General features: G+C 41.1%; 2 protein-coding genes across 4 annotated transcripts; both read left to right on the forward strand.

Annotated features, from left to right (window-relative positions):
- Positions 1-96: 96 nt before the first annotated feature.
- On the forward strand, positions 97-13,268 carry LOC147243061 (scavenger receptor cysteine-rich type 1 protein M130-like). Of its 3 annotated transcripts, none has more exons than XM_086188901.1 (17): positions 97-221; positions 1,687-1,752; positions 2,071-2,097; positions 2,178-2,489; positions 4,144-4,437; positions 4,509-4,823; positions 5,497-5,793; positions 6,378-6,692; positions 6,781-7,080; positions 7,550-7,861; positions 8,012-8,326; positions 9,656-9,964; positions 10,040-10,333; positions 11,181-11,516; positions 11,596-11,703; positions 12,328-12,412; positions 12,550-13,268. In XM_086188901.1, the coding sequence occupies exons 2-17, from the start codon at positions 1,713-1,715 to the stop codon at positions 12,692-12,694; spliced, it is 3,804 nt and encodes a 1,267-aa protein (XP_086045027.1). In that variant the 5' UTR covers positions 97-221; positions 1,687-1,712; the 3' UTR covers positions 12,695-13,268. The 3 variants fall into 3 exon arrangements, with proteins under 3 accessions (XP_086045027.1, XP_086045029.1, XP_086045028.1); XM_086188903.1 differs by lacking the exon at positions 97-221 and adding an exon at positions 745-1,303; XM_086188902.1 differs by lacking the exon at positions 97-221 and adding an exon at positions 1,405-1,470.
- An 864-nt stretch (positions 13,269-14,132) lies between these two features.
- LOC147243062 (SH3 domain-binding glutamic acid-rich-like protein 3) lies at positions 14,133-16,330 on the forward strand. The gene is made up of 3 exons (XM_086188913.1): positions 14,133-14,292; positions 14,406-14,573; positions 15,737-16,330. Exons 1-3 carry the CDS (start codon positions 14,239-14,241, stop codon positions 15,797-15,799), a joined length of 285 nt encoding a protein of 94 aa, XP_086045039.1. The 5' UTR covers positions 14,133-14,238; the 3' UTR covers positions 15,800-16,330.
- Positions 16,331-17,119: the final 789 nt, after the last annotated feature.

Raw genomic sequence — 17,119 nt, forward strand, 5'->3', positions numbered from 1 at the left:
ATTCTCCAAAAGGAATTGATTTAATGCAACAATACCAAGAGAAAAAAAAAATCCTCCAACTCGTGAGTCACAAGAGGGGGTGTTAACCACCTCTTACCAGTGAGGTCTCAAGACATTAAGACGTGGAACTGGATTTTTGAAGTGCAACATTTGTGAATGAACTCAGAGACAGAATTTCTCAGATGAGACCAAAGACTCGCATCCACCTCCATTTTTTTAAGGTAAGAAAAATGATTTGCAAAATACGTCACCGCAGTTGCAGAAGGATAATTTTAGGTTTTGGTGCATCTACAGGAGTTTTCTTATCAATACTGTGGACGCAAGTTAAAAAAAAAAAAAAAAAAAAAAAAGAAGTTAATTCATGTGTTTATTTATGTATTTAACAGACATTTTTCAAAAGTGCGTCACAGACACTCCGGCAAATGAATGAATGAAATGTGCAGATTATTTAACAGCACATGGAGCAAAGAACAAATATCCTCACCTTCTTCAAATAGCTGCCTAAGTCATCTCTTGACTTTTTTTTCTTTTCTTTTCTTTTTTTTTTTTTTTGTTGCTTAAATCAACTCCTTGGGATGTTTCGTCTCCAGTTTTTTTTTTTTGTCTTTTCTGAAAAAATGGAATAAATGACTTGGGCAATTATTTGAAGAAAGCGACGCTACGCAACACAACATCCACACCAAAAAAAAAAAAACCCAAAACAAAAACAGTCTGTAAGGAGGGGAGTTTAAAAAAAAAAAAAAAAAAAAACCTCACTGGAGAAGTCGCCTTCTGATAAAACTGCAAATGCGGTTTTTGTTTTGCAGCGTGGAGTAGATAATAGACAGAGATTTGAGCAACGCAGCTGTCAGGAGGTGGTTTGAGGAACAAGGAGATGGGAAATGTAACTGGCCTCGCCAACAGGTTCCTGAAGTTAATTCTTAATTCTTTAAGAAGCCAGAACGGGGCTGACACGGAGCCTCTGGCAAGTTCTAGTTCATCAGCTGGTGGCTGATTTTGAGTGAATTGAAATGCATGACATGCAAATCATTTATGATATGATAAAGCTGTCATGGAGTTGATTTGATGAATAACAGAGAGTTGAAGGCTGCCTTCAGGGAAACGTGTTTATACCGAGATAGCCAGAGGTGGGAGGGCTCTGAGTTTGGTGCACTGTTGGGGTCGGCGGTCAAATTCACCTCTTGACCAGGAACTGCACTCCTGATCTACTTTTGTCTGCAAGAAAATCATTTGGCTATCAGTTAATGGCCATTAGCGTCATACTTAATTGCTTGCTAGTATATTTTTGCAAGATCATTTTCTGGTGAGTTTTCGATCCTGCTGTCATGCAGATTTTGGTTTGTTTTTTTTAACTCAATGAAATCTGCTGTTTTCCTTTAATGATTGATCAAAGTGTCAACATACGTCCAGGTTGCAGTCCAAGTCCAGGCCGTCTCTTCTATTCAGTTATATTGGGCTGCTATTCTTTGAGTATGTGACTTCTTTTTTTTTCTTTTTTTTAAAATTGGAATTACGATTTTATTGATCCTGGAAGTTTTTCAGTTTTAAAGATTAAAAAGGACATTTGTTTAGTTTTGAAGATTAAGAGAAAAAAATATCGCGTCGCTTGACCGCAAATGAGGTTACAGAACTGAAAAGTAGGAACTTAAGAGGAGTAACTACCTCTATTTTCTGTGTTACTTTCAGGATTTGACCGACATTGAAGCTCCATTATGATCGCTGCCAAAAAACGAGTACTTCAAGTGTCAATTGGTGAGTTTCTATTTTGTCATATTTCACTATAAAGTTCCTCAAAAAACATGAAAGCAGCGAATCTTGGTTCTCACTGGTAGGGATGTTAAAATATGTACTCAATGCAGTACAATACGATCATATAATCCTATTAATTTGCAGTTGCTGCCCATTTATTTAATGGGATCAGTTTTATTCAGATATACATAATATATTTGCAAGTCTACATACAAGTTTTTTCCTGAATATTCTTTCAATGAGTAAAGCTACAAAGTGAATGTGTTGCGTGTTTTGAGAATTAATTGAATGATAATATCAAAGCTTTCCTTTCTGCTTCAGGTCTACTGAGTCTACTGCTGTTTTCAGGTCAGCAAATTATCTTTGGTTGTTATAGAAAATGTTTGAACTGTGTCACAATCCAAAGTAATTCTTGTTTTCGTTTCCAGAATGTGAGAAAGTTCGTCTGGTGGGACCTTCTCGCTGCTCTGGTAGGGTGGAGATCTTCCACAGAGACAGCTGGGGGACGGTGTGTGACGATCATTGGGGCCTCGCTAACGCCGACGTGGTGTGTCGAGAGTTAAATTGCGGTACGGTTCTTGAAGCTAAAAAAAGTGCCTTCTTCGGGGAGGGAAAGGACGAGATCTGGTTGGATGATGTTCAGTGCAGTGGAAGCGAGACCTCCATCCTCAAGTGTACTCATAGACCCATCGGGGAGAATAACTGCGGCCACAGTGAAGACGCCGGTGTCATCTGCTCAGGTAAGAGTCGGTTCACTCCAGTCTTTCTCTGCTTTCACTTAAGATCTCAAAAACACAAACCCTGCATTGCAGCAAGTGCCCTGCTCAGTATATTCAAGGCCAGAAATGTGGAACTGCCAAAGAGAAATTAGGAAGTACATGCAGAGCTGTGGAGGAAAAGCAGCTGAGGCAGCATTTACAGTATCTTTTGCAATGAATTGCGTCTTGTTTACAAAAGTATGAAACTGTGGCCAGTTACATTTTGTGTATATGGTTGATACAGGTGCCCATGATCAAATGCTGACGCAAAAAGAAAAAGTGCAAAGGGCATTTTGCACACACGGGCGATGAGTCACTGTCCGACCAGTGTTTTAAAAGTCATTTGCACAACCAAGCACAGCACCTGTTTTCAATAAATACTACATTTATGATTGAATCCCGCAGTTATCAAAGTGTTTTTGAATCATTTTTATTCTCTGGGCCCCTCAAGTTGACTGCCAAACCTGCACACTCCCGTTCGAAGTGAGATCTGATCAAGCATCATTGATACAATCCTAAAAAATCAAATATCGGTGACCATCTGATGGCCTTTCTGCCAGTTGTCTTCCCTTTTCTTTATTTATTCTAGGAAATCCATATTCTCGTGTATGAAATAAAAATGAACTTTGCGCAATGGTCCAGTCATCAAACTTCCTTCACTGGCTTTGTGCTAATCCTGATGGTGGTGCTGCAGGAACCAGCTAAAGTTGAAAATAATCAGCTGTATGTACAACAGGAGAACATGCGAACCGCATTTTTGACCTGGCAGCCATTTTGAGGTTGTTTTTTTTCGTACATTTTCTTGCAAAATTAACCCCAAATGTGCGCAACTGCGGGCGGCACGGTGGTGCAGTGGTTCGCACTGTCGCCTCGCAGCAAGAAGGTTCCAGGTTTGAGTCCCGGCTCCATCACAGGATCTTTCTGTGTGGAGTCTCCATGTTCTCCCTGTTCCTGCCTGGGTTCTCTCTGGTACTCCAGCTTCCTCCACAGTCCAAAGACATCAAGAGAGGACGAGGCTGATTGATACTCTAAATTGACCGTAGGTGTGAATGTGAGTGTGAATGGTTGTCTGTCTCTATGTGTTGGTCCTGTGATGGACTGGAGACCTGTCCAGGGTGAACCCCGCCTCTCGCCCGTAGCTGCTGGGATAGGCTCCAGCCCCCCCGACCCTTACTAGTAAGGAATAAGCGGAAGACAATGGATGGATGGATGGATGGATGGATGGTCCTCGACTGCATCCTCACGCTGTCTTCAACAGCGATCCTTGCAGATTTTGGATTTCTACAAAACAACTCACCCTATTGCACGATAATGCGATGATTATTTCAGTGTTGTTTCTTTTTCTTTTTTTGGAATTTGCTTGAGTTTGCTTGTGTGAGAACTGACTTGATATCTCTCAAAAACATGGAGAAAAAGCCAGAAAGAAAATAGAGAGAAGACACCATTGAAATGTGATGAAATAACTAAAGGTCATAGTTCGTGCTGCTAAATTGTATAATTTCATCCATGGATGTAATCTAAAATTTTCCCCAGTGTTTCCTGAGGTGGACCGGCTTGATTATTTTTTTTCACAGTTCATGATTGGAAATTTGCAATAAGTTTGACCTATTTCACTTTCTCCCTGCGTCATTTGCAGATAATGTGAGGCTTTTGAACGGAACCCATCGGTGTACCGGCAGAGTGGAAATCTACCACAATGGCCACTGGAAAAAAGTATGCAGCAGCGACTGGGGCAAACTAGAAGGTGAGGTGACATGCCAAGAGATGAACTGTGGAACTCCTGTCGTCAATGCCGAGAGGATATATTTTGGAGAGGGACAGGGGTTGGTCGGAATCAAAACCCACTGCGTTGGAAATGAGAGTTCTCTCTCACACTGCTCACTTCAAGAGCTCAAGGACAACTGTGTGGATGCTACTGTTTCTTGTGCAAGTAAGTAAAACTATTCTTTAAAATTTTCATTTGAGTGTTTTACGAGTAAACATTTTCCTTCAACCTGACAGACAATAAACCAATTCGTCTGATGAACGGGACAAACCGGTGCGCCGGTCGAGTGGAGCTCTATCACAATGGACAGTGGGGGACGGTGTGCGATGACCGATGGGGGTTACAGGAAGCCTCCGTGGCTTGCAGGGAGATGAACTGTGGGGTTGCTCTCGCTGTCAAGTACAAGGCCTTCTTTGGCAGAGGTCAGGATCAGGTCTGGCTGGACGATGTGGACTGCACCGGTCAGGAGAAGTCTCTGTCTGATTGTCCACACAGAGGTTTTGGTGAACATGACTGTGACCACAGCGAGGACGCCGGTGTTGTGTGCTCAGGTAACACATGCCCCTTGCATATAAAACATTTTGCTGTTGCTTTGCCGCATTTGAAGTTATTTAAGGTTTTAGAAACTATTGGCCTACGCTTCCTCATTTATCTACCGTATAATAAATGATTTTTTTGCCTTTAAGACCTGAGGACATGTATGCAAGCTAAGTGCAGAATTGTAGGCAAGACATTTGACACAGAGGTCAAATGTCCAAGAGTTTTGTGTTTTGTTTCTAATTTATGCTTCTACCTGCTATAGAAGCTGAGAAATAATGGTTGTAGTCCATGCACGTTTTCAGAGAACCCCTCAGGTTTTAGGAGGTTGTTTACAACGTTTTAATCTAAATTGGTTCAGACTTGCTGATACAGTAATAACTGACATCTTTTCCTAATCAACTTCATAGCAATAATATTAACCTCCACCATGTTAGAAAATCTCCCCACTGCATCAGCATGATTGCTGTTCCTCTTTTGTTTTGAGCTTATATTTTTTGGTGCCCCATCACAGATGGAGAAATGGAACCACCTGCTCTCTACATACTATAAACCAGATAATTATTGAAAGAATAGGAAGATATGTTACTATTATTATTATTATTGAGATTTGTCTTTACATATCTTGAATACTTTGAATAAAACGGTTTTTTCTTTTTCTTTTTTTTTTTGTGCTTTTCTCTCCAGAATCAATCCGATTGACCAATGGGACTAATCACTGCTCAGGTAGACTGGAGATCAGGCACAATGACCATTGGAGGAAAATGTGTACAAATAACTGGGGTCACAAGGAGGCTTCAATTGTGTGCAAGGAAATAAATTGTGGAAATCCTTCAAAATCCCCTGAAATTCTCCATTTTGGCGAAAACAGTGGACTGCAAGGGCTCATGGGTAGATGCACAGGCGTCAACATCAGCTCAATTGCACAGTGTGTCCTCGAAGAAACCCAAGGGTCGTGTCAAGGGGTTTCTCTCTCATGTGAAGGTAAGATATGCAAAAAAAAAAACCCTCCAATCCAGGCAAAGGAGGGCTAAACTGTAAAGAACATCACATAATCAGACGCTAAATTTACTGTTATCACTAACGGCTATAACCCTGTGTCATGAAAGTGATTAACCTGGGTCAGCTCAGTCAGAAAATCATTTGAATGTCATACAGAACAGTGCAAAGTTTCTTAAGAGTTAAAAAAAAAAAAGTAGCTTTTCCAAATTCCTACGCAAAATTTTCAAGGAATTCCGGAATTTAACGCTATTTAGGATTTCGATTTTGTTATTTTCAACACGTGAGCTTGTGAAAGAGATGAAGAATCTCTATTTTTGTAATAGCAATGAAAACAAAAGCACTGTCAATGTCATGAGAAGTTGTGACGCTTCAAGCTAGGAGCCTATGGAGAATGCCACAGCTGCCCTTGGAGCTTTAAAGTAATTACAGTACACAAAAAGCAGATTTATAGACTGGACACTGGAACACCAAGCAAATACCAGATGATAACTAACTTCTGCATGTCATTTAATTATGATTTAAGAGATGATTTGATTTTAATATGATTCCCTCTAACTTGTCCTCAGGTAGTCCATCCATACGACTTGCCAATGGCACCAACCGCTGTTCTGGCAGAGTGGAAATCCTGCACGACGGCCAGTGGGGAACAGTGTGTGATGACGAGTGGGACATTAAAGACGCTCAGGTTGTGTGCAGGATGATGGACTGCGGGACAGCTCAGCTGGCTAAATCCGGTGCCTTCTTTGGTCAAGGCCAAGGAAGCATCTGGTTGGACGATGTCAACTGTCACGGTAATGAGTCTTCCCTGCAACACTGCCAGCATATGTCCTTCGGGGAGAACAACTGCGGCCACGGTGAAGATGCTTCTGTGGTGTGTTCAGGTAACTGAGTCACCCCGCTTCAAAGATGAAACCAGTGTGTGAAATCATGTAAACATACGAGTGAATCATCTCTGCTCTCTCCTCATAGCAACCATCCGACTGATCAACGGGACGACCCAGTGCTCCGGCAGGGTGGAGGTCCACCATGAGGGCCGGTGGGGAGGGGCATATAATGTCAACTGGGGAATGAATGAAGCTACAGTGGTGTGCAGAGAGATGAACTGTGGAGATGCTGTAAAGTTCAGTGGTGCCTTCGGTCAAGGTGGAGTTGAAAGAGGGTATAAGGTCAGCTGCACCGGTCAAGAGAGTTCTCTCACCCACTGCACGCTGAGAGAATATGACCGCAGGAGCCAGGGCAATATGGAGGAGGTCTATGTTGAGTGCTCAGGTGAGACTAAACCTTGAAGCCGAAGTGAAATTCTCCACATTTCTACACACTACCGAAACGTGTCAAAAACTCATATAACACACACAAACACTGCATATTCTATCAGACCAGGGGCTCCTCTATAGCTCAGAACAACCACAACAGAGATACCAGGGACTCATGACCCTGTTCACCTCGGGGGGTTGCCGTGTACAACTATTGTTGTAGTGATTATGCTATTGTTTTTTTTCTCCCTTTAATAACAATTAAACTTTAGAATAGTTTTAAATCTTTTTTTTTTTTAAATAATCTTGATCGTTTTGAGCTCGCAGGGCCACCATACTTTCCCACTTGAATTGAGTGTGCGCCATCCTAACAGAAAAATAAAGCAGTTACGGTCAATGAAACATGTCGTTTCTAAGCAAGGATGTTGTTACTAAGCTAGACGTGCGCAGCATGTGCGTATTGATGGTAATCCTCTTATTTCCAGGCAATGTGAAGTTGGCTGCTGGTCCTAATCGATGCGCAGGAAGAGTGGAGTTCTTTGACAAAGGCCAGTGGGGGACTGTGTGCGGTGAATTCTGGGACATAAATGACGCAACGGTGGTGTGCAAACAGCTGAACTGTGGAAGGGCACATCGCACCAACGCCACCAATGAGTATGGCCACGGTTCAGGAAACTTCTGGTTTGAACAGATTGAATGCAGCGGGTCAGAGTCCACATTGGCCGAGTGCCCTCGAAGACCAGTTAGAGATCACACCTGCACTGCTGAAACAGGTGTTGCCGTTGTTATCTGCACAGGTAAAATCACACATGCTTAACTCGAGAGCATATCCCTCCGCCAGGGTGAACTTGTGGCTCCTGACACTTGGTGCTCGGGCCTCAGCTGAGGCTGCAGACACCTCATTTTTCTCTTACTGTATCGTCCCTGACATCTTCTTGACTTCACAGAGAGTCTCGGCGTGCGTCTGGCTAACAGTAATACTGAGTGCACCGGCAGAGTTGAGGTCCAAAATGGTCAGGAATGGGAAACGGTGTGTGACACGGACTGGACCCTGAGTAAAGCAGAGGTGGTGTGTAAGCTACTGGAGTGTGGACGTGCTGTGGACATCCCCGGTGGCGCCCACTATGGACAAGGCAGCGGCGGAGTAGTGGAGGCTACCGAGTCATGTTTTGCTAATATGACAACTGTTGAGCAATGCGCAGCTAAAGGCTTCATAAAATCAAGCTGTGGGCACGACCATGATGCTGGTGCTGTGTGTGCAGGTAAAGTAGTAACACTGCAGGATTTCCACACGCATTTATAATCACATGCAGTATCCTTTTTTTTTTAACGTAATTCTATCATGTAGAACTTAGCCATTTGTAAACTGCACCATGATTGTACACTAATTGGTAATAGTGTAGTGCAGTCTGTAGCCGAGAAAACACACACAGACATGCAAAATACCACTTGAAAACTCAAATACTGCTCTCACTGCAGGGAGGGCTTGAAACAATATATCATGGGCAATGTAATATGGCTACGGTGGGATAGAAAATGATTTAAAAATATTCAAAATGTACTTAGGCAGTGCAGTATTATGTTTAAAATGTATTTAGTATGGCAAAGGTTGTTCAAGTGCCCTTCTGCGAGTAGTAAAATGTGAAAAATTCATTATTCATTTGAGGGTTTTTGCATTGAATCTCAAGCACGTTTGTTTCTACAGGAGCTGAGATGACACAGTTTTGTACTCACTAAATCTCAGGATGTTTAAGTCAAAGAAAACCATCAACATTTGAGTCTAGTTGTTCTTTAAAGTCAACAGTCTCATCCAAGAAAGTGCAAATCAGCGAAACTTCTGCTTTCATGTTATTACGCGATACATCCGCACACAAGACTTGTTTTTTTTAATGTATATTTATCTTGACCAAGAACTGAACAGCATAAATTTAACCAGGAAAAACAAGAACTCTGTGCAAATGGCTGTGCAATAAATCCTTCCTTCCTTTTTGTTGCACGTCACAAGAAGGTATTGCACATTTTGTCGACTGATATTTAAACACATTTGGAAAGAAAGGAAATGTGCATAAACAGCAAAAATTGCAGGAATTTGCTTTTAAAAAAATGGCAGACATCACACAACTTGACAGCTGAGATAATTGGTCAGATGTACCAGACGGTGTTCATTCGTCTCTAACTCTGTTTTCTTCATCATTAGTCACGGTAAATGGCATCACTTCTCAGTGTCTTGGGTGTGTGCTTTACCTGTGTTAACGCAAATGGTCCGTGCGTGGCTTCCTGTGATTGGTGCGGCGTCAACCAGCTCCAACGGTCACCACTCGCCCACTCTTTTAAAGCCTGGTAGAGCCATTCGACGTGGCGGCTGATGTGCAGCAAGCTCGGGCAGATCTGTGTGTGGAACTGTGTGGCGGCTGAGGCCGAGCAATCCGGGTGTTGAACAGGATTCGGTCTAGGAACAGCTTCAATAACTGATAATCGCTGTCATTTTCACGTAGGGTTGGTGTATACCGTGCCGGGTTGTAACACTTGGCCTTGGAACTAATAAAGTTCAACTAATAAAGTGAACGCATTCTTTCTGTTTCCACGTGCAGCTCAGCTTCGGTTGGCCGGAGGCTCAAGCGAATGCTCCGGCAGAGTGGAGATCTTCTATAAAGGCCAGTGGGGAACCGTGTGTGATGACGAATGGAGTATAAGTAACGCTGATGTGGTATGTGGGCAGCTCGGCTGTGGTCATGCAGTTGCCGCTCCAGGAAGTGCCCACTTTGGAAGAGGTACTGGTCCAATATGGCTGGATAATGTGGAGTGCACAGGCCAAGAGACGGTCCTTACACACTGCACTCATCCTAAGTTTGGAGACAATAATTGTGGACATGGGGAAGATGCAGGTGTTATCTGTTTAGGTAAGAGACCAGACTTTTTTTGGACTGATTCTAAACACATCCTATAAAACTTACCACTTCCTGTTATCCGTCTAGGTGCCCTGCAGAAGCCCCAGATCACTGTCAGCCCTTCTCCAGCCGTCGCCTGGGGTGACAGAGTTGAAATCACCTGCACAGTGGTGTCAGAGCATTTGGGCGGGACATTCCTCTTGAAAAAGAGTCAAGGATCTTTTAAAATGGAAAAATATTCTGAAAATGAAGCTGCGACTTTCATTTTCCCCAAAATTGACTTCGACCAAAAAGGGTCGTACTTCTGCGAGTATCAGAAGAAATTACCACATCAAGTCATCAATTATCCTCAAGGAAATCTAGCTGAACTCTCTGTCACAGGTAATCGTACTTTGTTTTGTCTGCCTCAGCATAGTTGACAGTTCACTAAGCCCCGCCCCCTTTAGTATTAACCCTAACAAGAGGTTAGAATGTACACATGCTGAATGTAAACAGAATGTAAACATGTAGAATGTAAACAGTGCTAGAATATACAGGTCAATGGCCCATCAAAGAGAAGGGTTAGCTAATTTTGCTTCTCAGTGACTCAATGTTAGTTGTCCTGATCTTAAAAAGACATTTCCCGTCTCTTAGCGACACCAGAATTCAGAAAACAGCAGTCACATATTTTTAGCTTGAAGTGTTCAGGTGTGTTCTATGCGTGAATCAAAGCCTTGATGGAGCATACAGCTGAATGAAGAAGACTTATAGAATAATCCAATTATACCTGACAATGCATTTGAGGTTTATTTAGATGGAATTTTGGACAGTTTTCTGTTCTTTGTAGTTGGTCTCCATTAGCTATGAGCTAAAAAATAATGTATTGCTGGCTTCTTTTTATTTATTTACTTCTGTTGTCAGTAAGGTGTCATGCAGGGCAAAAATGTCTTTGTGAGATCAAAACAGCTGAAGGTGATTCACTGATAGGTGAAATTAAATTTTTGGGTGATGTATCGCTTTAAGGCTCATGGCCCATGAATATGACCTACTGACCTGTGCCTTCAGAAGCGTCTTCGGCTGGAAATGTAACTGTCCGCTTCGTAACAGCAGCTTTGGTTTCTGAACCGCGGCCGGACAGTGTGGACGTTTTGGCGAGGAGTCAACTGTTAAAAAAATTGGATTGCGCAAGATTGCTGTGTTTTTTTTTTTGTGTAATTATTTTTTAAAGAAATATATCTTTGCTTTTCAGTGACGTTGGATCAACCCAAAATCTCTCTGACGTCTCCTCATGCAATGTTAATCTACACCCCTGAGACAGTGACAGTCAAGGAAGGCACCAGCTTCTCCGTTACCTGCTCTATTCATTCCAGATATGGCAATGGTGTCTTCTACCTGATGAACACTAACAAGAACACCAGCGAAGTGAAATCAGCCTTCGGCCACTCTATTTTCTACCTGGCTTACTTTGAATTCCCCTCAATAGAGTACAAACACCAAGGAGTGTATAACTGCTTGTACGCAATTAACATTTCCTCGACGTCCTTCTGTTCCAGTCCCTCCAGGTCACTCCAAGTCAGTGTTATTGGTAAGGCCTCAACGTTCATGTGTGTTCTTACCAGGGAAACTTTCCTCCTTCACTAAACACTGTCATTCAACTCCCACAGCACCCACATCCTCTTCGGTGGTCTCAGGGGTCGTGAGCGGCCTTCTGGTTTTACTTCTCCTGTTGGCTATTGGTTATCTGGTCTGGAGAAGAAGATGGCGGCATACTGGTAAATCAGTGTCCACAAAGTCACTGTAGAAAATTTAAAGCTGTAAAAATAGATCATTTATATTATGTCGTGTAAATATAACAGTCCAAAAAAAAATGACTTGAGTTATCGGTAACTTATGATAATCTTGTGATGATTTAAAAAAACAAAAACAAACAAACACTCTCATACTTGTCTTTTCCCCCAAATCTTTTTTTTTTTGGGTTGTGAATGTGACTTGTTTCATGCATTCATAGACTTCCTGAGGTTCTACAAGTGAATATACACCCGTGATTGTTTTCTTAAATGCTCTTAAAATGTTTCTTTCACGAGCGACGGAAGGAAGCCCTTTGGTTATTTCACACATTGCACCAATCAGTTTGCTAAACCACCAATTAAAAAAAAAGAAAGAAAGAAAGAAAGAAAGAGGCAATTCAGGCTTGATAATTCATATCCAAAATTTGGATGTAAATAATGGACGGTGACCAACACAACCAAATAATGTGTTGGTTTATTGATAAGAAATTGGAAAAATGGAGAGGTTGGAAAGAGAAAAGGCTGTGGTAAGGTTGTCCGAGGTCAAAGGTCATCAGAGGCCTGGGATGATGGTTGGTTTTTAAACGTGTGCCTTGCTCTCCTTTCAAGGTACCATGGTCCAGTTTAGCAACAGGTTTAGAGGAGCCACAAAACCAGAGACGGAAGACAGAGGTAACGGAGCCCTGGACGGCAGGTAGGAATAAATGTAGCTGTTTTTTTTATAACACCAACATGCGTTTTTTGTTGTTGTTGTTTGTTTGATTGTGTTCTTTTGATTGTGAACATTAGTGAGGTGCGAGTGACTGCAATCACCTCCTTTATCTCCCACAGAGATCGCGACACCCAAGTGAGTGAGAGTGCGCCACGCCGTATTGTGGAGGACAAGATTACCGATGTCGATAACGGCGTTGAGAGGGTTCCTGAAGACCTGGCTGGGAGAGTGTGTTATGAGCTCGAACCACTTGTTCTTTCATGATATCAAAATGACTCAAGGAATGTCGTATGTCATTCATGTTCAGAGTCATCTAACACCAGGCTGAAAAATCAGTGTTTTACCGCCTGAACATTTCAAGTCAGTCGCGGCGCCCAAAAGTGGTTTTCTGGTGGGCTGAGGCACCCTGAGGGTGGAGACCAGCAAAAATAACATGACGTTATGTTGCTCTTTGTGGTCCCTAATATTTTTACACCTATTTTAATCAAACAATTTACACAAACATCCAACTTCAAGTTTCCTCAAGAAAATGTTATTAAAAAAGACAAAAAAACAATTAAACCTGCAAGAAAAAGTGTAATTTCATGAATAATATGTGATGCGTGTAAACGACCAAAGAAAAAAAAAAAAGGTTTGCACATTTTCATACGAAGTAGCTTTAAATGTTGTTTGTGGTGAAATCTTATTTTCCTGGAAGATTCTGCCGATCCAACATGGAGATGTTGATCCCACATTTTCATCGCTTTGTAAATTGTCTTTATATTATGTAATAATTTGCTTGTGTTCAGCTTGTGTCAATGCTGATCAATAAATGTGTATTTACAACACATCTTGTCCCTTGTCATCCACTTTTCCTCCCTAAATTGAATAATATAATTGAATAACCGCCGATATCCAGTTGTTGATATATCTGTATAAAAAAGTTGGCATCATATTTGTATATTTTTACGCACTGAAAAACACAATGTTCCTTCTTTCATCAATTATTGGATATATTGAAGGTGGCTGGGATGGAGCTAGTTTTCCTTATATACTGTATACAGAATAAATAACCCTAACAAGTGTGTCCAAACCTGCTTGCTTGAATGAATGCAAGAGTGCAGCAGGGGTTGCAGCTATTTCTTTAGGCTAAACCAAGTTAGTGTCAACATGACATCACTCTCTTTACATTCGATTTTGGATCGCTACAGAAAAGAAACTCTCCGGTGAACTAATGTTCAGGGGAATCAAAAATGAAACGCCGCTTTTTATGACTTTTGAAGCAGAGGAGCAATCGTCAGCAGACCAAAGCTAACGTTATGCTAATGTCACGCCATGAACAAACTACACCTTGGACACGTGACTTCATTGTATCACTGCATTTAGTTTTTGCTATTCTGATTTCAGTGTGTAGACGTTAAATGTCAGCGTCAACCTTAAATTACAGACCTTAGTTCAGGCATTTAACTCAAAAGAAGGTATTGACTTTGAAGTGAGGAAACCAAACGCTCAATAACGCTACCTTACATCTGGGTTTTAGGATTGTAAGACTCATTCCTGCAACCTGAATAGTGACTTCGGTAAATGTGTGTGTGTGTGTGTGTGTGTGTGTGTGTGTGTGTGTGTGTGTGTGTGTGTCAAGGCAGGCAAGCTACAACTGGAATGGCAGTCAAACAAGTGGGTGTGGTCATGCAGGTGAGCAGGTAAACCTTGTCTAAACCTGCCCTCCCTGTCTGCTGTTCCAGTGAGCCAGCACCATACCTGCTCGAAGGGTCCTGCAACATTCAGCCTCTCTTTACTAGAAACCTGCTCAGGGTGTTACTGCTGTAATGGCAGATAAAAAGCTCCAAGTGTTTTACACCAGTGTGAGCAGCTCCTTAATGGTACAGTATACTTTCTTCGTGGCTTAGTCCGTGGGCATATTGAGAATGTTGTTTTTTTCTTCTTCTGCCGATTGTAATTTGGTGGACTAACTGGTGAAATTCTGCTTCTCCAGATCAAGAAACAACAGGAACAAATTTTCCGAGTCCTGACATCCCATAAAATCCCCTTTGAGGCAGTGGACATTTCTCAGGATTCTCAGCTCAAGGAGTTAATGAGGACAATTGCAGGGAACCAGTCTGCTCTGCCCCCTCAAATATGCAATGGAGACGTCTACTGCGGGGTGAGTTTACCCCTAAAAGTAATACGAGAGGGTCGCTAACAACTTTCCCAGTAATGCAGTTTTGATTTAATCATTTACGCTTTTGATGGATTTGTCACACATTAACAAGAGCCTTGGTAGTCGAGGGCGTAGACGCATGGATAAGATCAATATTTACTGTGTGTCATGTAGCTTGCAAGCCCACACAAGTACACACAGGTTACAATTTTATCACACACTCTACGCTGCTACTCGCCCTGGTAGGTTTTTTTTTTTTTTATATCCCCCAGCACCCATTACTGTAAAATAGCCTCCGCGGCGTTTTGATAGTGTTCCATTCAAACTTTTCAGTCACGCAAGTGTTTTCATGGACTTTATCGGTCCACGCTGACATTTTTTTTTTATGTTGAGAACCTCAGTAAAAATGTGTTACTTTTCACCAACGGGCAGGTTCATAGAGGCCCGGGGCAGACATTTGGAGAAGAAGAACATGTTTTATGTCCAGATATTAGTTGCATCACAACTTACTTCATTCATGTGAACAAGTTCCATCTTTCAGTATTAAGTTCTGTGAACAAGCTATCTCATGGTCACAACTTTATAAAATTGTGGGAGCAAGTTACATCTCTTTTTTCCTCTCACTATGATCACCCCAGGCTCTCCACGTTAGCACATACTGAGTCACATTAGTATTCTTCTTACAATCAAACAGAATAAATTCGTAATAAAAAATGTGTTTGTATTCAAAACTATTGACACTGCAATGAGAAATCTATTTTGAAACAATTCAAGCACATTTGTGAATAAAAGTGTATTAAAGTGAATCCAAAGCTTTTTGTGCGTTCGCTGTTCACTAGAGACTCGTGGGAGAGACTTGCGCCCCACCCGAGTTCTAGTCTACAGACTGAGTTTAACCACAAAAAGACTTTTTCATTTGCATCAGTAGAACAAACACAAATTTAGCTGACTCACATAAAGTGCCAATTAGTTTTGCTGATATTAGCTTTTGACTCACGTCGTAACATTTTCACCATTGTAACAGGACATTTCCTTCATAACCACGGGTCTTTACATTCACTGCATTCACAAGCAATAAGATGACCAGCATGCACTGAAAACATGTTACAAAAAAACCCTCATACATCTATAGTTAATGTTTCTCTGCGTTTTCTCTGTTCTTTCAGGACCATGCTGCCTTTGAGAATGCCATCGAAACTGAAACGTTAAACTCTTTCCTCAAACGATGACCAGCTACAAGACGGCCACAACATTCTGTTACCTGAACGTCTATTTAAACAATGGCCAATTGTTAAAAAAAAAAAAAAGTAATACAGAAAAGAGTAAATAAATGTGTACGTCGAGATGAGAAATGCTTCACCCGGAGATTCTCATCAGAAAGATTTTTGTGTCAAATGAAGTGAGGAATCTCTGTGGGTCTGAGTCTTCCTGGTTCGGAGATCTACGGTCAAGAATTGGAACCTGGCGGCAGAACACTGAGACTGGACTTCATAGCGAAGCAGGAGACATCTTGTGTCCTGCAGTTGCAACTTGCAAAAATTAGTTTAAAAAACAAAAACAAACAAAACGCACAGCAAATCAAACATCACAATATTTTGTATGCCTGAATATACTTGTGGAGGGAATCCTTACATGGGTGGAGGAAACAATTAAAATGTAAGTTTTGTTCCGTGTTGAATAAAAGAACAATGAAATTCAACTGTAGTTAAATGAACAATGAATTATTGAAAAAAATAAATTCTATATTTGAGGTGCATGCACTAACTGACTTGTACTCCACTTAAGTGTCTCAGTTACTCAGAATATACAAAACATCTATCTTTTCCACAAGACACAGCATTGACTGAAGACGATTGTTCTGACACGAGAATACAGCCAGAAAAGATTAAGCTGCTTTGGCTTCATTAAATATAAAAATATAGACTGCCTTATAGGCTGCCTGTTTTAACTCCTTTGTTGTATTTGTTTATATGCTACATAAATTAATTTTCTGTTTATTTGGATGGAGTATATCTACTCACTCTGCTTAAGCCAAATGTCATTCAGCATGATCACTTTAGAAAAATGAATATAGGACTATTTTTGATGAATTTATTTATGTGTGTCACATATGATCTCTTTTCCCCTCCAGAGGAAAAATCAAAAACAATTATAACTTTTTCAAGAAAATCACAAAGAAACACAACTTTAGATGTGGACCGATAGATTTAGTGCCCATCCTATAAATATTTGAGTATTAACATGATTAAAGAGGTGACTTTTGAAATGATGTAAAGTTCTTCTTCCTCAAAATGATTTTTTTTTAAAGTTCTAAGTACGTCATCAATGTCGTGTGCAGATTGCAGACGATTGCGTGAGCTTCAAAATTTACAAATCTTTTTTTTTTAAAACCCTCAGTTTAGGTTTTTTTCCACCTCCCTACCACATTCCCTTCGTAAACAAATTTAAAAAATCCTAATTCTAACTCTGATTGTGTATTCCAAAAACGAGAAAGGCATCAAAAATGACTTTATGTGCCATTTCAAACATATTTCAAATACAGCTTTAAA

Source organism: Aulostomus chinensis, chromosome 20 (assembly GCF_037954235.1).
Source record: "Aulostomus chinensis isolate RoL2024-O1b breed Wild chromosome 20, RoL_Achi_v1.0, whole genome shotgun sequence".
Lineage (NCBI taxonomy): Eukaryota > Metazoa > Chordata > Actinopteri > Syngnathiformes > Aulostomidae > Aulostomus > Aulostomus chinensis.

Coding starts and splice junctions, on each gene's coding strand:
- LOC147243061 (XM_086188901.1), top strand. CDS start 1,713: ATGATCGCTGCCAAAAAACGAGTACTTCAAGTGTCAATTG. Junction 5,794..6,377: donor GGTTTCTCTCTCATGTGAAG/GTAAGATATGCA, acceptor ACTTGTCCTCAG/GTAGTCCATCCATACGACTT. Junction 12,413..12,549: donor AACGGAGCCCTGGACGGCAG/GTAGGAATAAAT, acceptor TATCTCCCACAG/AGATCGCGACACCCAAGTGA.
- LOC147243062 (XM_086188913.1), top strand. CDS start 14,239: ATGGCAGATAAAAAGCTCCAAGTGTTTTACACCAGTGTGAGCAGCTCC. Junction 14,293..14,405: donor GTGTGAGCAGCTCCTTAATG/GTACAGTATACT, acceptor CTGCTTCTCCAG/ATCAAGAAACAACAGGAACA. Junction 14,574..15,736: donor ATGGAGACGTCTACTGCGGG/GTGAGTTTACCC, acceptor CTGTTCTTTCAG/GACCATGCTGCCTTTGAGAA.